The following is a 22568-nucleotide window of genomic DNA, read 5'->3' on the forward strand; positions in this document are numbered from 1 at the left end:
ACAATAGTTTCCACAATTGTGCCTAAGGCTCTGTCCTTCTGTAGATGACTTTTAGCATTGTATACCACCTTCTTGAACTTCTACTATTCATTATGTCCTAAGGTAGTTGTTTCAACTGAACTGGTTTACCTTTTTTACAGCAAAAGAGTCACAAGAAATAGCAATGTCATTAACATTTCAGAGGTACTGTTTGAACCCTAACATATTGTATTTTTGCACGTTTGTGATCATGTTGTGGTGAACCGTGATCTACACAGATTGGTGTTTTCCTTTTTTTTCTGTCTTGTTATAGTCTTAATAGGTCATGAATGCTAACACCCAAATAACAGATATCCAAACAATACTGCAAACAGAATGGTTTAATACATTATCTTATAATCTCCATATTGAAAAATGTATTTACTTGTAGTAATTCAATTTATTAATCAAATTTATACTTTTATTATTTAAGAGAATTCTACACTGCCTGGCCAAAACAAAAGTTGCCAAACTAAGTAATTACAGTTGAGCCTCCTGTTGGATAATTAGTGCATGGTCACTTATCTCTTATGGTAACATGTTATTTAACTCCTAACGATGCAATCAGTAGCTTCTCATTTCTTAAACAACCATGTCGAAAGACGCATCCCGTGGTTGTGGAAAAGATGTTGGTCTGTTTAAGAAAGGGGAAATCACCGACACCAAGCAGAGAAAACATCTAGTGAGATTGGAGAAACTACTAAAAATGGGTTAAACACTGTTGAATGCAAGTAAAAACATTTCTATGCGCACAATGCCAAGGGAATCCATTCGATTGGGACTCAACAGCTGTCTAGCCATAAGAAAACCATTAATCATTGAAGCCAACTGGAGATAAAAGGCTTAAATTTGCAAGGAGCAAAAAAAAATTACTCTGGACCAATGGAAGAAGATCATGTAGTCTGAAGGGCCCAGATTTACCCTATTCCAGAGTGATGGGCATATCGGGGTAAGAAGAGACGCAGATGAAGTGATGCACTCAACATGCCTAGTGTCTACTGTACAAACCTCTGGGGACAGCCCTGTGCTCCTAAGTTGGTCAGATTTAGGTTCACAACATTATGAGGTCAGCTGACTACCTGAAGATGCTGAATAGGTAATTTAGTCAATGAAGCTTTTCCTCCCTGATGTCATCTTGAAATATACTTTTGCCAACGATTCATTAGACTAACTGTGAAAGTCATTCAGACATCATTTTCACAAATGGATTGGCCACCATGCATTTAAGACCTTAATCCCATTGAGAATCCTGGGGATATGCTGGCTTTGAGAGGTGGTCGTACTCTCCCATCATCAAAACAAGATCTTGGTGAAAAGATAATACAAAAATGAATGGAAATAAATTGTGATACAGCAGCAGCTTATCAAAACAATGCTGGAGCAAATGTGTTTCGTAATCAAAGCTAAAGGTTTCCAACAAAATATCGGACTTTTTTTTGGCCAGGCAGTGTTTGTTTCAGTGTCGTTTGCCAATTTCCATATTCTTAGCATACAAATGTGGAAAACTGAAATTCAATTTAGTGTGAACACATGTGAATTCCTTTTGGGAGGTGAAATCACCATCTTCATAAGGCTTTTCGAAAGAAGCGGGCTTGAAGTGCCCTAAAATGTCCTGTTAGATGGTCGCTCTGATTTTGGACCAACACCAGCAGATGACATGACACCCAAAGTTATCACAGACTGGAAACGGAACACTGGATCTGAAGCAACTTCAATTATATTGCTCTTCACTTCTCCAGACTCTGGGACCTTGATTTCTAAATTAGCACATTTTCATTCAGTCCACTGGACAACAGTCCTGCACTTTTTCTTCTTAGCCCAGGTAAGATTCTTCTGATGTCTGTGTTTCAGGAGTGGTTTAGCACAAAGACTGGAATAGTCGTAGATCATTATTTTGAATATATATATTTGGCGGCTCTTGAAGAACCAACTCTGGACTCTCTCTATATCTTGTGAATCTCCCCCAAACTCCTGAAATATCCTTTGCTTCACAGTTCTCTAAAAACTAAAGTTACCCCTGTTACTTCTGCGCTTTTTTTTTCCTACCACACTTTCATTCAGCTCACCTTTCCATTAATATGCCTTGAAACGGCTTTGTGAACAATCAACTTCTGTGGCATTGACCTTTTGACCAACACTGACTGTATGCTTGACGACTTGTCAAGTCTGCAGACTTAAAGAGGTCATAACATTTCTCTTGCTGAAATCTTGAAAGTAGAAACCCTTTTTGGTAATACTGGAATTTGAGATACGACTTTACCATTTGTTACATCTACTGGGTTGGTTGCCAGAAAACAGAGGTCAGGTCGTTTAGTGCTTCTTAGAAAGGATGTAAGAAGGAGGCCCCACTTTCTTTCAGCATGGGTAGCTACATTTATTGTATGAAATTTATTAACATGTAATGGGAAAAAAAAAGACACTGGTGTTATCAACATTTTTCTTTTCCATGTTTAAACTCTTCGAAGACTGAAGGAAACCCAGGGTTTGAATTTTCCCACTCTGGATTTTAATCTGGATTCGTCTGCCTGGATTCCCTGAAGCTAGAAGAGCAAAGAGGATTTACCTCCTGGAGACATTTTGCCTGAGTACCGACAGAACAAATCAAGCATGATGAACTTATGGTAAGTATGGGAAGTAATTGTGCTAGATGTAATTATGTGGAAAAATGTACAGATCGAGTAAGTTTTGAAATTGTATTTATCTAAATAAAATGTACTTTATATGTTAAATATTAAATATTTTTTCTCTCCGGTGTGGACCTTGTTTTGTGTGCATTTTGGAAAAAGTTCTTCACAAATCTGGAATTTCTTCATTTTTTGCATTTTTTATGCAACCTAAAGACATTTAAAACTAACATGTTAAAGATTTCCTTTTAATACAGAAAACATTTAAGATCACTCACTGAGTTAACGTTAGTAGCTTTTTTTGTAGAGTGGTAAAAAGTTGAAGCTACAAAATCAACCATTACTCTTCCTTGTTCCGACATCCATATTATTAACCATCCATATATTTACCTTTCTTTTCCCATTTAAAACAAAATTACTCAGTAAGTCCACGCTGTGGCACAAGATGCCTTTTTGGCTGGCGTTCATCCAAAGTGATATTTAAATTCAGGTGGAACGTCACTGTCCAGCTTGCAGATCACCTTGTAGATTGTCTTCTTCCAGGACGGGTCACGATCCTTGCCCATTGAAATTGCGATGTAAAACTCTCTCAGTGTAATCTCAGCCACTTCAAGGAATCGGTCAGGTACCTAACAATGCATGCGAGAAACATTGGAGTCAAACAATTTTCTCAGTTGTTGACTCTAAAAAAAAAAAAGCTTGCGTAAATAAACATGATGCTCTTAGGCATATTCTGGTCTTGTATATCAAGGTAAGTAAAGACTTAGTGAAGTGATATAAAACAAACCAGCTGGAGTTCAAACCCAGTTTCTACTGAACACAGCAGCACATTTTAATTCATTCCACTGGACAACAGTCCACTTTTTCTGCACTTTTTCTTAGCCCCGGAAATAATTTCCTGAAATAATTCTAGAAGTAAAGAAATAATTTCCATAATTTCTGTACCTCTTGCATGCAAATTGCAGCTAGTTTAAAATTTGTATACTTCAGGTCTACCAGCATTATAAAAGCATTAGTTATTTTCTATGCTCCATTATAAGATTCTTCAACGTGAGATCAGATAGTTTTATCATAAACTCTACCAGAGGAAGGCAACCTTACCGTAAACCTACCTTTGAAATAACTTATTTTTTTCCAACTCAGTTGAAAAAAAATAAATGACAAAAATGTAAGACATTTTTTACTAAATGTGACTAGTTAAAAGAAAATGTTTAAATGTTCATTTGTTTTATTAATGGCACATTTATAATGCATTTCTAATAAACCACAAATCAATTTCTAATTTGATGCAAAGTGTGGTTTTCCACAATGAGCGCAGTGTATCTGCTTGGCTGGTCCCGTGTCCAAAATATTTGATTGCATTTGTTGTTTTAGATTATTTGGTACTTCAAGTTTCAAAGTGAATTCCAAAAAATGACTAGACTTGCTGAAATATGATTCTGTGCTGTAGTTTATTCTTTGACGTCCTAACTGATCATGTAAACATGAAACCTCATCCAATTCCCACAGCTGAACATTGTTGAGCTGTGGAAGAGTTTATCCCTCGTTTTATAACTATGAAAGCATTACATGTTTTACTTGTATGTCAAATATTTTCTGGAGTTTTCTTCCTCTCTAAACTCAAAAGTTATTTGTGCATCAAAGTTGTGGACGAACGGCTTCTTAACAGTACAGGATCTCTGTTACAGCGATGTATTTAGTAATAATGCTGTTTGAATCATTCCTTTCTTTTGTACCTGCCAGGTTTGCACTTAACCAAATGCTTTTTATAATGAAAGGCAACCTAAATTTTGATTTTGTTAAATCTGTACAGTGTCTGCCGATGTATGAGATCTATGCTGTAATGCAGTGGTGCCCAAAGTGCGGCCTGAGGGACTTTTTTGCCCCACAAGCTGATTTTGTGTAGTCCCTGACCACAATTCAAGACCAGTACATATTTTCTACTCCAGCAGACTTGCTTCTATTTACTAGACCTACATTTGCAGTGACATATTGAAATCTTAAGATGAAAAATGTTAGGAGCAACATTTGGCTAAATAACCAAAATATTACTGTCTCTGTAATGAATAAAATAAAAACCAGTGAACCAACATTTAGACTGCATTCATTTTTTAAAAATATGCTGTAAAACTCAACATAAAACCCTGATGAATCCAGGATCCACAGTTTACATATTTGTAAATCACCTTTAATATTAAAGCATCTTAATTTTTTTGGACTTTGAGCAGTTGAGGATTTTGACTCATGGCAAAATGTTTGGACACCGCCGCTTTAATATTTTTACATAAGCGTACTAAGGCCATCTTTAAAATTTTAAAGGTAGTATGGTTAATATACTCACTGTGCTCACTGCTCTACATTTTTATAGTGTGTTTACAAATGCTTCCTAGGTTTTTAGCAGAAATATTCTGAGTTATTGTTTTTTAAAAAAATGCGTTTTCAACTGCAAAATTGGTTTTCAATGTAAATTCATCATCTTAGATGGATGCACAACTAAGATGTGCATCCATCTTAGTTGGATGCACATTATTCTACAATTGTTTATTCCTTAGCCTTATCTCTGAAGCTTCAGAAATGTTTTCAAGGCTGTAGTGTATTACTGATGTAAAGAAAACTGAAAGGTATTCTCATCAAACCCAGGCACCAAAAAGGACAAAACAAATATTTTTTCTGTCTTTTTCTAATTTGGATCTTAGCTGTTTTCTCTGTCTGCATGAGCAAGTTCTGGAGGTAATGGTAAACATGTAAACCGCCTTCATAGCTGTTCCAGCTATCTGAATATTTCCGTATAAAACAGACTCCTGGCCAACTGAAATATCTAGAGGCCAATTACATGAAACAAGAAACTCTGACATTGCAGAAAGTAATCTAAAATATTTACATTTACAGTTTTAACACTCAGACCTGAATCATGGGATACAGAAATTTATTACATTTGTTTTCACCACAAAACTCAAAATTAGACACATCTTTGACTAAAGAAAAACAAACTATTCTCGCATCTAAAAACAAATGACCTTAAAAGGATAGTTAAGATTCATTAAAATAAGTTTGTCCTAGAATAATCAATTCATAGCAGATTGAAATTGCTTTTCAGCTGCAGGATAGAGAAGTGCCAAGACAAACAAAGTGGACATTTGCCTGTTTTCAACCAACTCTAATCAGACAATTTCTCTCCAGTCGTGAACTGGGATTAAGAAACCGCATATTTGGTCCTCTCCCTGCTTCAGTATATAACCACAATGGCTTTTAAAGGTTGTAAAACCTCTGAGCAAAAACCACTGGGCTCGGGTATCTTTCGGTTCAAGCAACTAACCTATATTAGCCGATTCAGTGAGTTCTCATATAAACTGAGCAAACGACCCATTTGGACAAACTTTAGTGGCAGTAATAAAGGCGACTGGCACAATGATCAGATTGCGCTCCTTTTGATGATATAAAATGTATGATGGCACCATGATGTAACTTTATATTTTTTTAGCTCCACGATATAGACATAGCATTTTCTTCTTTATGTCTATATATGCCCCATTAAGCTATAATCTACCTGAGCCTCCCTTTACAGAAACATTATCTTTTGCGCCGTTTCATTGACGCCCGGATGTTCCTGGATAAATTTAGATGACAAAGAGCTAACTTCTCAAATCAGGAAAACAAGTTGTGCCCCAAACTAATGACCTATTGTTTATTTTCATCTCTCTTCATGAAGAATTTGGTAACTATATGCCATCTTGTATAAGAAAATATGGTTGTAATTATGTGATGCTGGTTTACAGAATTTCCTCTAAAGTAAAAAAACCAATTTTACTGTTTTTGTTTTTTTATCCATGTTTCATCACCTAGAATTAAACATGTTTATCACATGGAACATCCTTCACTGTGCAGATTTTTTAAAACATGTTTTAATACTTGTTTAAGCAAATAAAAATGAGGTAAATTTAGTAGTTAATTTGATAGTTGACAGTTAAATTCTTATTTTGCAAGATATAATTCATCAGGGCATCAGGTCTGTTGTATTGTGTAGAGGAGGTGCTTGCCTAAGTCACAGTGCCTGATTGAATTATCACCATTTACAGGTCATAGCCTCTTAAATGATCGCTTTCCTTTACAGATGGCATGCAGACTTGGGCATGTCACAAGCAACAAACAAACTTCTTCTTGAATACCAATACAATATCAGATCTCTGATCAAATCTGACATTATAGTTGCAACTTTTTTTACTAATTCAAAAGTCAGATTATTGCTAGTGTTCTTTCTTTTCTCTTGTAATGGGGTTCTATTGCCTAAATGTCGCAAAAATGTAAGCTACACTATAATTTATTATTATACAATTACTAATTGTTGCAGTTGTTATTGTAGTTTTTAAATCTGTATAGTTAGGACTGTGATGAATCCGAACAGAGAAAAATACAAACCAACATAGAATTTATAAACTCAATGTGAAAAAATGTGTGCCTCTATAAATAAAATAAGACTTCTAAGAAATCCAGCTGAATATTAAGCAAAAATGTATTTAAATTCTAACAAATGAGGGGGGTAATGTTAAAACATAAATCTCTGCTCCTTAATTAGATTTAAAAAAGCCAAAACATTTTTAGCTTACTATTACTAATTTCTCTTGTCTCTGAGGGTCATAGGATCATCCTCACCTGGAAGTCGTTGGCTTTGTTGTAGTGCATGTTTAGAGCTCTGAAAAGTTCTGATTCTCTGCTTACAGTCAGATTCCTCACATCGGCCGCCCCCTCCAGGAGAGCGCTCCGGGCAAACTTCTCCATCTGGATGTAGTAAAACTCCCGGAAGTTGCTGAACCATTTGATGAGCTGGGAGGTGATGCAGCGTGTGAACTGTGGACGACACACGCACCAGGTAAGTAAAATAATGAAACATGACCATGTGTAACTGGAAACTTGATTGTGAATATTTTAGATGTAAAAAAAAAATGTTTAATTAAATAAAATGATGCAACTATTTTACCATGTTGTTGTCTGCTGTTTTTGTTTTATGTTATTCAGGATATTTTGCAAGTTATAAATCTCAAGGTTCATAATGTGATTGAAACATGTGTGAAAACATGACACTTGAAGCAAAATGTCAAGTTTTTTTAGGGTTTACAAGTCTTCTACAACTTTCTTTTTGGAGATTATGAGGTTTTACTCACCTGCACGTCATGGAAGCACATCCTCAGCACCACTGAGCTCGGATAGCGAGTGTAGAAGAACATGAGCTTTGCTTTCTTCAGGTGGTTTGTTGTCAGACACTCCTGAAATACATCATTGTTAAGGAAGAAATCCGCAGATCTAAATCAAAATTCTCTTAAGTTGTCATGTGTGGTTTTCTTTAGACCAAAATAAGGAGCATTTAAAAATATAAGGTAACCATAACAGATCTAAGTGATTAATGAGCGTCTAAAGGATACGTTCAACATGTAGAGATTATTTTTCTCGAAGCAATCTGGTTCTAACTTCACATGTGGGAGCTGCAGGTTTTCAAGAATCACCTGATCCACCGGCGCGGTGTGTGTGTGAGGGCTTCTCACAGATCTGGAGGTGACCTTTGATTTCACTTTGACCAAATTCCAATACGTGTCCAATCTTGGCTCACCACCTTCAGAGCATCCATCTGTTAAACATTTAAAACCGTGCCGTTGATGGTGTGTGATGTTGTTTTGCTCTGATGCTTGTTCGGGCTCACTGCTGAAGAAGAGGGGAGATTTGGGGGTAAGAGGAACCGCTGACGTAGAATGGAGGATGAAGTTTTGCGGCCGTTCCAGTTCTGGCTTTTGGACCACCAGAGACAGAGCTTCTGTTTGGACATCTGGGAGCAGAACCTCTGCTGTCCCACATCTTAATTTATTCTCCATGCTCTCTGAGAACTGAGGAGGGAGAGTAGTTTCTGAATTCTCCATCTCAGTTGGGGTCTGTGTAAGCGGCATGCTTTTGAAAATGGAGTCCACACTCCTGCTCACAGCTCGGCTCAGCTCGTACTTTAAAATATCTGCCATCAGCTTTACCCGATCCGGTTTGGAGCTGAAGTGGCCTAGCGCCACCTTCTTCCATTCTTGATGAGTTTTACCTGGACTGCTTTCAGATTCGCTGCAGGATTTAGAAAGCGCCTCATCTGTAGGTGCTTCAGATGAAACGCTCCATCTGGGAAACTTCTCATCTTTGCAGATGGGATCGAACTTCGTCCTAACCTCTCTGAGGTGCTGATGGCTTTCGCTCCGGCTTTCAGTTCCACTCGTTTCCATGTGTTTCTGATGTAAAGCCGACACTTCAACCCTTTCTTCTTCCTCTCGCACGCAGCCGGTCTCCTCGTGCTGATTTGGCATCACATCTGTGCAGGTTATACCTTTGATGATGTTCTCAACTCTGGCACGCTTGGCTTGATGGCCGCTGTTGAGGCTCCAGTCGTAATGACTGTAAGAATCAGGAGACAAAGGTGTTCTTGTGCTCCCTGTGGACAGATTATACTCCACTGGGATGGAACACGATAAACCCGAAGCAGTGTTTTCAATCCTGTGAATCAGTCCCTTAATGTTCTTGCTGTCCTTGTGTGAGGTGTAAAAACCACCTAAATTTGATGGCGGTGGGTCGGGGTGACTGGGGGGCAGACGCTCTGCAGTGCAGCCGGCCAGGCAGACGTCGCTGGAAGAATACATACCTTTGCTCCAGAAACTCATGCTTCACAGCCTGAAAAGAGTGACAAATATGATCATTAACAATGTGATGCTTCATTATGAATATAAGCATTTTTATTCGTCATACTCACCGAGCCAGAGTTGTAATAAAGAACTGATGGCGTACCTGAGAGGTGCACTAAGAGATCACAGAGGGTTTTGAAGCGCACAGGAGGATGGGACAATTATTTATCTGTAGTGAATCTGCTAAAAGCCCCTCAAAGAGCTGGAGGTGTGGTCTAATACACACCCTCGCCTGACACACATAGACCCACCTCAAAAAAACTATCCTTAGATTCAATTATTACATTTTTATACTTTATTTGCATTTTGTTTATCTTATATTAAAACCACAAATAGCAATATATACTTTATTTTTTTGGTGTCTGTAAAATACACTAAAAAGCTGGTGCATTATCAGAGAAAATGATGCATGGTTATCTTATTTTGTTATGGTGTACATTTGTATTCAGCCCCTTTTGCTCTGGTACTCATAAATGAAATCCTTTTTTTTTTTAAAAAAAAGCCTTCAGAAGTCACAAGATTAGTAAATAAAAAAGTCCATCTGTGTATAACATTAAATCAGTTTTGAAAAAGTTTTTCTGTAAACAATGACGTTTGTAATCATCGAAGAAAGCAAGAAAGATGCCCGTGAAACCCAGGAGGAAATGTGGCTTTCATGGACGAGTGACAAAAAGACGGGACACAAGTATGTGGAAAAAATTTCTCCAGCCAGATGAGACCAGATTTCTATCTACATATACTGGAAAAGCAACTTTGTGCATAACCCTAAATGCACAATCACAATGGTGAGACATAGGGATGGCAGTATCATTCTGTGGGGAGGCTTCATTCTATAAGGGAGAGAGAAGCTGCTTATTGTTGATGCGAAGATGATTGGAGCTAAATAGTAATTGGTGAAGGTTAATGTTCGGATCTGTGAACCGTATAACTACATATAGGTCTTAACCCAACCATCAAGTACAAGAATATATTTTATTCTGACAGAAGCAAACAACTAAAATCATTTTAATATAAATATAATTGTGCTCCACAAGGCCCAGTGTTTGGGCTGCTGTTATTTCTATTATCCAATATATTTTCTAACAGATTTGCTGATTCATAAACCAAACCTAAAATGCGCCATATCAACTGTTATGTTAAAATCATAACTGGGATTAAAAAAAAACAAAAAACACAGGAGCAGGAACCCCGATCTTGGTATAAAAAGATGGTTCCATCTGAGGTGGGGTGTGATTGATATCTACTCCCGCACCGCCCGCTCTGTGCAACGGTCCCACCACTCCCGGGCGAGCTGCGGTGGTTCCTCCCAGTGGGAGCGCCGCTGTGCTGCGTGGGCGTGAGGTACAGCTCGCTTCCTTCTCCCTGTTTGCTCCAGCTTCCACAAACAGGGCAATAAAGTTGGGCTCCTGCAACCGAGATGCTGTCACGGTCCCCTTGTGTTTACCGCACGCTGCGTCGGTCCCTGTCAGCGGCGAGCCAGGTAAGCAGACAGGAAGCAACCAGACGAGCTAAACCGGGCAAACTGCAGGCTGACGATCAACAGACTCAAGTCTGTCTAGAAGCTTGAAAACAGTAAACTTTACAAAAAGAAGGGATAACTTCATAGTGATCATGTTTGACTGATAGTTTTTCTTTGCCAGCAATGTAAGGACTTTTTTTTACTGAGTAATATGGAGAGTCCAAGTTAAGTCAGTGAAGATCCTAGAAATACGGGGTGGGGGGCGGGGAGTCAAAATTAGCACTAAGTACCTTACACATGACAAAAAACAAACAAAAGAACATGCAAAATATCACCACCAAAAATATAAGGAAATTTAAATATGAGATGTCTACAGTAAAATGGTCCAAAAATACAAAAAATGTAGTTGTATTAATAACACCAACAAAAAATATAAACCGCATAAAGTTAACACTCAGAGAAGTGAATAGAAATTATAAAATTATTTTTAAAAATGCATTAGAGTTAAATCTTTAAAATTTTATAAACATAAAATAAGGGTAAATATAGATTAAAAAAATAATTAAATTACTGAGATTCAATCTCCAGGCTGCAGATTTGATTTGAGCCACTTGCCAAAAATAAAGTGCAAAGCAGTATTTCTGCTTTTACAATGAAGTGTCCTGAATTTTAGGTTTCTTGTAGTGCAAAAATTAATGTGGATGCGAATTAAAGTGGATGCGCCCAAATGCGCATCCACTTTGTAACTTTTTAAATGCTGTGATGAGATCGGTTTCACATGTAAGCTTCGGCCCATCAACAAAATATAGGAAATCGAGGCAGATCGATCGGTGCACTCAAGTAACAACAGAAAAACGTTTTCAGAAGAACTGGGGAATCCAGCTTGCTTACAAAGTAAAGCAGATAAATAGAAGCATGTTTAATAAGCTAAGATGCAGATTTCAAATCTCAGCACACTATCCGGTGTCAAGCATGGTGGTAGGAGCATCATTTTGTGGGTTTGTTTTGCTGCATGTGCTTTGCATAAAGTAGACGGGTTAATAAGAAAAGAGGACAACCTTCACATTCTTAAACTGCACCTCAATTCAGCAGCTATATGGTTGAAACTGCTTCTGTGTCAGAAATCCAACCAGTCAAATCAGGCTTATATGTATAACACATTTTCAGCAACAATTCTATGTTTTACATCATAAAAACATCACGCAGTCACCAGTTAAACCAACCACTTGACAAAGAAACACAGAATGTAAAGGAGAGTGAACATATATTAAGTTATACCAAAAGGTTGTTCATTGCTACAGAAAACACTGCAGGCACAGAGCAGCAAAACATCGTCACTGAGACATTTGAGTCTTAACAGTGAACATGTAGAAAAAAGTTTATAACAAGACCCAGATTCCCTTTTTGTTGATGTAGCCACATGATTGCGTTTAGGGAGCATAACAAGCCATGGTAGAATACATTTTTGACTAAAAAACATGTTGCTGGCATAATTAAAACATAAAGGTAACTCAATAACATCTCAGCTTTTTGCAAAATTAGCTGCATGTCTGCGCAGGAACTGGAAAAGTGTGCTTGGTTCCACTTTGACTGACTCCACCCTCGTCAGGCATCCCACATCAATTGCTTTTTACAAGCCCTGAAAACACACACATGTATGAGTCATGTCCATTGTATGGCGTTCAGCAGTGGTGGAGCTTACAGCAGTCCACTGGAAAATGAAGTGGTTTAACTGGTTGTTAGCTCTAAAAGTGTGTGAGACGAGAAGTAAATGATTCTTTACCATTTTTATTAAAAATATATTTTTCAAGTTGTGTTAGTGGTTTGTTAATCGGTTTGGGAACAATTAAGAAATCTGAGCGACCTAAAATAGTCTGCAGGTTAAATAAACATTAAACAGATCAATTCCAAATTAACAGCTTGACATGACATGAAAGATAAAAAGATAGACAACAGCAATCTGTTCACATGACAATCGGAACAAATATACACACCTGATGTAACAAAATAAAATCCTAGAAATAATTATGGAGAAAGCTAATAACTATGGAGCGTTTCATTGAAACAAAATGAATCTAATACTCTCGTTCTCCTTTTTAAGGTTTATAATTTGGGTATTCAACAAAGTTTATCGGGTAAGATTATTTCTCTCTAAACTGTGAGAAAGTCAGTAATGCTGCTTCTTTTCATGGTTGAAAGATTTTGTGTCTCATTGATTTTGTCTTTCCTTTAATTACTTTAAGGTCACTCAATCTGCACCCAATTCGTTTACAGGAAATCTCAGCTGTAAGTTCTCTGACCATTTCCTTTTTTGATTTTCAGCATTTTTCTTACCTAAAAAAGCAAAATAGCTATTTTAGACATTTGTGGCGCATTAACAAATTTTGTTAGCGAGTCAGTTAATAGTTACAGTAGTTGCATTGTTAAAATGTTTTATATTTGGTTTTAAAAAGTTTTTACTGATTTTGAACCACAATCTTCTTTTTCACATTAAGGCGTAGATGTCTGGCCTCATCAGATTCATTCCTCTGCAGATATTTTAGGACATCTGCCGTTTACAGTATGTATCAGTCTTGGTATCATTTTTAAAACTGACTCTACTTGCTTTTTTTTGTTACTCATGATGACTCTGAATTTCTACTTTTATGGTCTTTCTTGTACAGACAATGAATTGGTCACAGTCAACACTCCTCCATTTGCTGAGTCAGTCACAGAGGGTGATGTAAGGTGGGAAAAAGGTTAGTATTGATCAGCTTAAATAAAATACTCAATTTTTTTCTGCATATGTAGTGTCACTCGGTTTCTTTTGGGTTTTATTTAAAGCGGTGGGTGATTCGGTAACAGAAGACGAAGTGGTGTGCGAAGTCGAGACTGACAAGGTTTGATATGGAAAAAATTAAACTCAAACCTACATTAACATTATTGTTAATGCAGGTAAAACATCTTTGCTCTGCTCTTCCAGACGTCAATTCAAGTCCCAACTCCTGCAGCTGGTGTGATCGAGGAGCTGCTGGTCCCTGATGGAGGGAGGGTGGAATCAGGCACTCCCCTGTTCAAACTACAGAAAGGAGGTTTGATTATTTTAATAATGATGTTTGTAGGTTTTACAACATGAACCAAGCAACTAATATTTTTTTTATATATAACATACTAACTGGTAAAGTGGTTGGGATTGTCTGATTTTCTCCTTTCTGGTTCTTGACATATTGTGTCTGTTTTGTGTCGGTTGGTACCGGTAATTAGAAATCTGAAAAATCCCGGCTGGGGTTCCTCCAGGCTCCGTTCTCAGTTTTGATCAATGTCTATATGCTCCACTTAGCTCAAATGATGAAGTATTACAGCATGTCTTACTTTATGCTCATGACATGCAAGTTAATATTTTTATGTTGGCACATAAAAACAGTCACTTAAAGAGTCCCTAGATAATATAACTGATTGGATCAGATATTTCTTTCCTGTAAGCTCTTTTCAGATAAAACAGTCATCATTGTTTTGGGTCCTAAGGATGAAAAATGAAGCATGATCTTATTTTTAGTAGGTTAAATTATTGCAATGGTGTCTATACTGGTCTCTACAAAAACTCAATCATATAGCTACAGCTTATGCGAAATACTGTAGCTCCATATGGAAAAGTTATGGTTTTTAAGTTATGTTAGGGTTTAGTAAATAAAACCTATTCTTAATGGACATTAAAAATAAATGATCATCCCATTTTATATTTGACTATTTTTAACATTTGTATTACTTGTTTTGCTTTCAAATATGCTAACCGGTTTGTAATGTTCTAATAATACCTGCTTACTGCGTCTTTTACACAATGTGTTACTTGGTAAGTATGCGTGAAAGGTTTTTAATAAATTGATATTTTATTTTGAGTGCCTTAATTAAATGTGAAAAAAATTCTAACGTTAATATTTGTTTATTTAAAATCTCTTGTGCCAAGATTCCTATAAAATAAATGTAAATTAAGCTTTTTTTGTCATTTTAACATCTTTAATAATGCCGTGGGTGGGGGAGGAGGGTTGTATTTGTATCCATATACAAAAACAAAATTTCATAAAGCTTGCATCTCACTTCTTAGCTCCTCCATCTGCCAAAGCTGCTCCCTCTGCAGCTACAGAGGATGTCCTTCCTCCTCCACCACCTCCACCTCAGCCGTCCATTTCTGCTCCACCCCCACCTGGTGAGTACCGCACTATTCATACCATCAGTTATTAATTATATGGACATGTTTCTCTTTTTCATAGTCATTAAATTGTTGTTTTCTCCTATTTTTCCCCTTCTTCACGCAGTTTCTGTTGTCAAACGCAGTCCTGCACCACCCGCTCCTCCAGCAGCAGGAGTCAGAGGAGAAAACAGGGTAACACACACGCAGAGGCGACATCAGAGTACTTTTTTTCCATGAAAGCCAAACTTATCGTAATATTTAGAGGACTGCAGCTCACCGCTTGCTGGTTTGCTTCATGTCTCCAGGTGAGGATGAGCCGAATGAGGCTGAGGATTGCTGAGAGACTGAAGGAAGCTCAGAACACCTGCGCCATGCTGACCACCTTCAACGAAATAGACATGACGTGAGTCAAAGAAACTGCTTGAGACAAGTCCAGTTTCCGGCCTCGGTACTATCGAACCTGATCTGCGGTGACGCCCACCATTTCTTCTAGTAACGTCAAGGAAATGAGGGAACTCTACAAGGAGGCGTTTCTAACGAAGCACAACGCCAAGCTGGGTTTTATGTCTGCTTTCGCTAAGGCGGCTTCACATGCGCTGATGGATCAACCCGCCGTCAACGCTGGTAAGCTAATGCAAGCGACTGGATCTGAAGAGACCCAAACATTGTCTTAAAGAGGTATTCATTCCCTTTTCCATGTTTTTTGTATTACAATCTCAAACTTAATTGCTTTTTAAGCATGGCTGTAGCATCATGTTTCCACCACCATGTTTCGCTGCAGGCATGGTTTGTTTAGTGTTCTCTAAATTTAGTCGCTTGCACTGGATTTTGCTTTTGAAGACCATTAGAGTAAGTTGAACTAAATGCAAATGTACATCACACTGGAAAAATACACTTCACAATTGTGCTCTACTTTGTGTTGATCTATGCAATTCCCATAACTTACACTGAAGTTTGTGGTTGTAACATAAAATGTGGAATAGTTCAAGGGATTTGAATCTTTTCCAGTGTACTGTAACACAAGTATTAGTGATCTGGTCAAACTTGTTATGTCATTAATTTGTATGCCAAATATGTTGTTTGCTTGCCTGCAGTTATTGATGAAGCAACCAAAGAGATTGTATACAGAGATTATGTGGACATCAGCATCGCTGTGGCAACTCCGAAGGTTTGACTTCTAGTATTTAAAAGTTTATCGTGATTCCCATCGCTGCTAAATTCTGGATAACTTTCACGTCATCTAAGTCTGTTGTAGTTTTTACTGCTTCGTGCTTTTTTTTTTTTACCTCGCAGGGACTTGTAGTACCGGTGCTGCGAAATGTGGAGTCCATGAACTATGCTGAGATTGAGAGAACCATAAATGCTCTGGGAGAAAAGGTGAACATCTTAAACTGTAAACATTGCTTTGTTTTTTTCCTATTGCAGAGTTCTGAGAAGCTTTTGTCTTTTTGCTCCTCAGGCTCGTAAAAATGAGCTTTCGGTTGAAGATATGGATGGAGGAACGTTCACCATCAGCAACGGTGGCGTGTTTGGCTCCTTGTTTGGCACACCCATCGTCAACCCCCCGCAGTCGGCCATTCTCGGCATGCACGGCGTCTTCGACAGACCTGTGGCCATCAATGGACAGGTGAGGTCTGCTGAGAGGAAAGGACTCTACATTCAGGGGGAAAAAGTCGTAATACATAACAAATAATATCTGCTGGACTTCAGGTTTCTCAGTGCTTATAAAAATATTCACCCCTTGGATGTTTTACCCTTTTTGTAGCTTTTTGTAACTTTAAACACTTTTTAAACAAAGAAATTTTACAAAAAAAGAAAAAAACCTTTAATGTCAAAGTCAAAAGTGATTTCTAGAAAATAATGACAGTTAAATAAAAATATGTAATATGAAATAAGTAATTGCATGAATATTCACCACCGCCTTCAAGTCGATGCACCTTTGTCTGCACTTTGATATTTTCGTGGGGGGAAAAAAGTTGCGTTTTGTCGATCACGATTGATTTGTGAAGTAATTGTATGAAGACAGTAAAAATGTGGTCTGTTCTGGCAGGTTGAGGTCCGACCCATGATGTACGTGGCGCTGTCGTACGACCATCGGCTCATCGACGGCAGAGAAGCGGTCACTTTCTTGCGCAAGATCAAAGCAGTGGTAGAAGATCCACGGCTGCTGCTGCTGGACATGTGATGTTGCAAATGCCTTATTACTCTTTAGAAATACTCGACTGCGCTAGACGAACCCATCAAAGCCAAGATCCGCCCACATTAGCCCGCACAGCTGCTGCTGTTGTCAGAAACTCAGGCGAACTGGGCGAAGAATTGAAATGCTGTTGCAACATTCCTAAACTCAAATGTTGTTTAACTTTTGGCTTCGGTTTAATCAGTACAACACTTCCTGTCTTTTATCAGTGATTTTCTTTTTAATGTTTTCATCATAGGTTTTGTTTTGAAGAATCCCACATTGATTTATATAAATGTGCTATATTTATAGCACATTTGTAGCACCTAATACTACCAATACCAAGCTAAAAGGCTTTCGATTAGGTTGGTGTTTTATCAGAACAGCATAGTGTTCTAGTGCTTTTTTTTTTTAATCCAACATTTAATTTGAGTGCAAAAACCTAAAATCTTACATTAATAAATAATTATTTCAGCAAAACCACTGGTGCCTCGAGCATTGGCAGCCCTTACAATTCCTTTAAAGTAACTACAATTGTTGCATTTTTATTTTTTTTATTTATTAAGTTCATCATATTGTCTAGGAGTATTTATTTAGTAATCCGCAACTCTGTTACCTAGGGAATAAATACTGTGTAACACGGAGGCTCGTTTAACCACTCTGCACAGTGGAAAAGAGAGGAAAACATTCAAATAAAACCAGGCAGATTTGTGTTGATCTTAATATTGCAGGGTGAAGTACAAAGAAAATCAGCTACTCGGCTAAATTTGCCCATATCTGCAGTCAGAGCAGTGATTAGAAATATTAAAACTCCTACAATTTTGACAAATGAGGCTGGAGAATGTCTCACAGTTATCCTGCCATCACACACAAGCTGGGGGACGGTAAGGGAGATAATAGTAATGGATAAAAATGTCCAGAGCTCACAGTACAAAAACTGCTGCAAAGGGTGAAACTTGTGTCTCCGTAGCAACCATTTATTTTAATGGATTTGGAGAAATCTTTACTAGGAGTGCCAGTCATACTGTAGGGCTCCGTTATTGAGTTTAAAGGTTGTTTTCTGCATCAAAATGAGATTCTGTGGTCTCAATTTTTAGATTTTGTAATGAATAAATAAAAACGTTATTTTCATTACAAAAAAAATAAATCATAAAAATGTACATTTGCAAACCATGCCAAATCAAATATAAATTTGCATACTTAGCTGCAAATTTATATTCTGGTAACAGTCTTTTTTTTTTTTTTTTTTTTTCCATAAAGACTTGGAAGTATTATGCCGGCAAAAATGAAAGCACGCGCCTCAGGTAGCAAGCACCTCATTTGTCAATCTTTGCTGAAACATTTTATCTCGTGCCAAATCCGTCCCGCTCCTCCAGTTCTGATCAGGCGGATGAGCTGTGTGCCAAACGGTGGATCTTCAAAGCCCCATCGGGCCGCACGGCGCCCACCCCCCCACCACCACCACCTCACCTCCCCCGACTCTTGAGATGCTTGGAATAATGGGATCATCTCTGACAAAGTCTTGAGGGTTGCTTGGCCTTTTCTCCCACTTCACAAACACAAGCTCAAGTGTGTGCAGCTGGGTATGATGCCTCTTCAGGGTTTCATGTTTACTTTAATAATCGCGTGAAGGGGGTGACAATAGCTCCTAATGTACGTCTTTGTTTCTCTGCCAGAACCTACACAAATGTCTGAACAACTCCGTTTGGAGGGAAAACACAGAATTCATTACGAGACAAAAACACCCCCTCCGCCCCCTCCAGAAACATTCAATTACCATGAGAATACTGGAGGTTCTAATGGGTCCAAATACAGCAAACAATGACACAAGAGCCCCTTTAATTTAATTATTTACTTTTATGACGGCTCAAGATTCCATTAGCGCTTTTGAGATCATGCTAATTGGCAGCGTGTGCCGGGGGTGCATAGATATCCGAGAGGGTTTGTTGGCAGGTTTTTTATGTTTGTCTTGGAAATTTGGCCAAATCTGTGAATTTACAATCAGACTGCTCAATAAGACGTGGGTTTCAAGTCTTTGTGTCCATTCAGATGAAAGATGGCACATCAGAAATTGGCAGCTAGGTGTTTGTTTTCATTAAGCCACATCAGAGAGATAATTTACCTAAATTATTCTGTTTTGCTTCTCTTCTAAACAGGCTAATTATTTCAATTCCATTTTATAAGAACTCTGTATGATCAGTGTAATTTAAACTGTTTTTTTTATAACTAAATGGCTGTTCCCGAAGGTCTAAGAAACTGTTTTTTTTTTAGTTTTAAACACTTTGTTTTATGTTTTGCATTGCATACTACTATAATATCATTTTTGAATCAACGAGGGAGAAAATACTCTACATCTTCTAGGAAGCTGACAACAATAAAATGGAAAACGACCTGCTAACCTGTGTGTAGATGTACTGAGACCTATGAGGACCATAACAACAAAAATATACAAACTGGGTGATCCAACAGAACAGCAACCTAAAACGCAAATCACAACTGGTACCTTTAGGTTTCAGAAATGTCTTTTTAAAAAGTTGCAAAGTATTTTTAAAAAGCTAGGTCGCTAAATAAATTCCTTTAATTCTAAGCAATCTGGTCAACTATCCAGCCAAAATCATCGATGAATTCAGTAGAGTTGAGGTCCAGGATTTGGAAAGACTATTCCAATCTTAGTCTCTTTTTTTTTTTTTCTTCATCCAAATCCAGTTTTAAATTGAATTTGTTGTCAAGTTGGACCCAGAAAGTACTTCAGAGTCTGAGCATAAAAATTAAAACATAATCAAATTAACACATGGATTGAAAACAAAAATTAAATGGCACAAATAAAATATGTTAAATGATCTTAGGGAAAAGGATGAAGAAAAATGTCTTCGTACCTGAACTGCATGGGCAGGTTTTGGTAATTGTCTGTAAAAATTTTGTACTCTGTGAATTACATGATGGATCATGAAATCTAACATAAATTCAGAGTCATTAGCTTTTAAATATTATTAAAATCTCTCCATCCTAGGAGGGGAAAAAAAAGTTTTAAAAAATCATTTGGAGAATCCAAATTAGTACATTTATGGCCGCAGTGAGTGTAAAGTTTGTTTGTTGAACAATTTTAGCAAATAAAACCATTTACACATGGCACACATTCTTTACACGTGACACACAGAACAGGTACATTTGTCATTGTTTCCTTGTTGCCACTAGAGCCACCTGGCAGAAACCAATTAGATATCACACCTTGAGACAATTCACCAGCACATCCTCCTATCGCGGCTCTGCAGCGCCTGCATCAGTAATGCCGAGCATCCCTATTCATGAGCCTGCTCTTTCCTTTACAAACTGCTTCATTCAGCAGCATCTGGCCCTATTCTTCGTCTCGCTCGCCTCTTTTGATGTGGACCCCGTTTTTCTTCGCGCTCCTGTTCAGTTGTCATACCTGAAGATTGTTTTGGATTCGGAGAATGAAGCGGTGGACCCAGGACCCACGGCGCTGATGATGAGGTTTACGAGTCTGTAACAGTCCTGGAGGGAAACCTGTTGAAGTCTGCAACAGACTTGAAGCTGGAGCAGAAATATGCCTTCAACAATTTAGCCTATCTCATGCACTATGTCACTGAAATAGACAGAAACTTGTGGTTGAACTGTGACAAAATTAGCAAGGCACTCTACGTGTACTCAGTATTCTGCACCTTTAGTGCTTGCAATGAACTTCTACCTGCTGTTCTTTCAAACAAAAGAAGGTGAACATGATTTAAGCTAGTTTGTAGTCTTCATTCCCACTGTTCAACACTAAGAAGCGAATATCCACATTAATATATTTTTTAAGGTAGGAAATTTTAGGGCACCCCTGAAGGAAATTTGGTCTCACTGAAGGGATTGCGTGCCCCCCAGAGCTTCAACTGGAGGTTAAAGTTGACAGGGATTTAATCCAATTTGCACAGGGAGGAGGAAACCATGACTGCTCCTAACTGTTGACTGGCCTACAGGGAATACTCTACACAGAGTTAGCTATTTATCTGATTTGTCACATCTGAAAGGAAAAAGAGATAAAAACCACAATAAAAGGGAACAATAACTAAGAATGCAAGGATAAGGAAGTCAAAATAGCTCTAAAACATAATTATATGGGGGTGCAAAACAAACTTAAAATGCCTATTACAATTAGTTGGAATTAGTGCAAAATGCCCAGATCAAGGCAACATAAAAAAATGGTTCATATTACCAAACTGTTTGTTGTGCAAAAAATGAAATGGTTCTCAACTAGAAAACAGAATTTCCCCTTGAGGACTGCAAGAGTAAGCCTCTACCTCAAGATAAGGTGTTCAAGGAACTTCGGTTCCTCTAAGATTCCTGACACAAGCAGGGATTTTGTGTCAGGGGGAATCCCCCTGGAAGAGAATACCGGGAGAGGCAAACCCCGAAACGTGCTGGAGGCAATGTCCCTATTTACAAAATCCTTAGTGACCAAATAAAATTCCTCCAAAACTGGTTTTGGAGAACATAACAATGCCTGCCCAACCTTTTTTTTCATTTTAATGTTTAAAAAAAATACAAATTTCAGAAAAACAACTTTTCCTTATGAAATGATTCAAAAGTCAAATAAAAAAAAGGTATTTAAAAGTCATATGTTTCAAAATCAATCTTTTGTACAGTTGTTTCCTTTGTGAAGTTTCCTACAGTGTCCACTAGAGGGCGATGTTGACCATCAGTCGCAGTCATAATGCTCATCTTGACCGGCAAGCCTTTTTTTCCCCCTTTTTTGTTACATTACTTTCGCACAGAAACACACAAAATGAGTGAATGAGAGAATGAGCATGTTCTACCGCGCATGCGTGGGTTCTCTCCGGATACTCGCTTCCTCCCACAGTCCAGAAATATGACTGTTAGCTTTACCGGCCTGCGTATTGTGAAATGATCACTGGAGAGAGACACTTTTTAAAATCTCTACATCCAGATAAAAAAAAAAAAAAACATACAATAAATTGTGCTTTAAAGAACCCCATCATATCCTGTAGCAGGATATGTGATGGGATTCCAATACCATTGGTAATGGTTCTATTTCAAAATGGAGCCATGAAAAATAGTTATGAAAGATCCTTTTAACTAGACTTCAGGAGTGTCTGCACATCATACAGATAAAACAACCTGACTCAAATGCCATAAATTAGATTAAAAATTGAAATCTGAAGAGTCAGTGTGATTTGTCAGATGTTGGAGCTGCGAAAGGTCATTGTACTGTCTCTTTCTGTTGTCTATATCCAGGACCTGTTTCACATCTGCTACAGCAACATGGATCCAAAAACTAACAAAAGCCCGTCACACTTTTCTTCATACAGTTTTTTTTTTAAAACCATCAGACTAATGGTACCACATTAAAAGCAGAACCACCAGATGGCTACACAGCCTTCTGCCTCCAGCTGTTTAAATGCTG

At 37.8% G+C, this 22568-nt stretch overlaps 2 protein-coding genes across 2 annotated transcripts; one reads left to right on the plus strand and one right to left on the minus strand.

Annotated features, from left to right (window-relative positions):
* Positions 1 to 2853: 2853 nt before the first annotated feature.
* Positions 2854 to 9322, minus strand: LOC102219482 (prospero homeobox protein 1-like). The gene is made up of 4 exons (XM_023347852.1): positions 8060 to 9322; positions 7802 to 7903; positions 7293 to 7487; positions 2854 to 3271 (listed from the first exon to the last, which is right to left on the minus strand). The coding sequence occupies exons 1-4, from the start codon at positions 9320 to 9322 to the stop codon at positions 3107 to 3109; spliced, it is 1725 nt and encodes a 574-aa protein (XP_023203620.1). The 3' UTR covers positions 2854 to 3106.
* Positions 9323 to 10493: 1171 nt separating this feature from the next.
* LOC102219734 (dihydrolipoyllysine-residue succinyltransferase component of 2-oxoglutarate dehydrogenase complex, mitochondrial-like) lies at positions 10494 to 19391 on the plus strand. Its single transcript, XM_014469217.2, has 15 exons — positions 10494 to 10823; positions 12904 to 12937; positions 13046 to 13088; positions 13298 to 13362; positions 13466 to 13540; positions 13626 to 13681; positions 13765 to 13873; positions 14884 to 14985; positions 15095 to 15162; positions 15276 to 15373; positions 15464 to 15594; positions 16065 to 16138; positions 16264 to 16347; positions 16430 to 16597; positions 17021 to 19391. The coding sequence occupies exons 1-15, from the start codon at positions 10761 to 10763 to the stop codon at positions 17153 to 17155; spliced, it is 1305 nt and encodes a 434-aa protein (XP_014324703.1). The 5' UTR covers positions 10494 to 10760; the 3' UTR covers positions 17156 to 19391.
* The last annotated feature ends 3177 nt before the right edge of the window (positions 19392 to 22568 follow it).

Source organism: Xiphophorus maculatus, chromosome 15, assembly GCF_002775205.1.
Source record: "Xiphophorus maculatus strain JP 163 A chromosome 15, X_maculatus-5.0-male, whole genome shotgun sequence".
Lineage (NCBI taxonomy): Eukaryota > Metazoa > Chordata > Actinopteri > Cyprinodontiformes > Poeciliidae > Xiphophorus > Xiphophorus maculatus.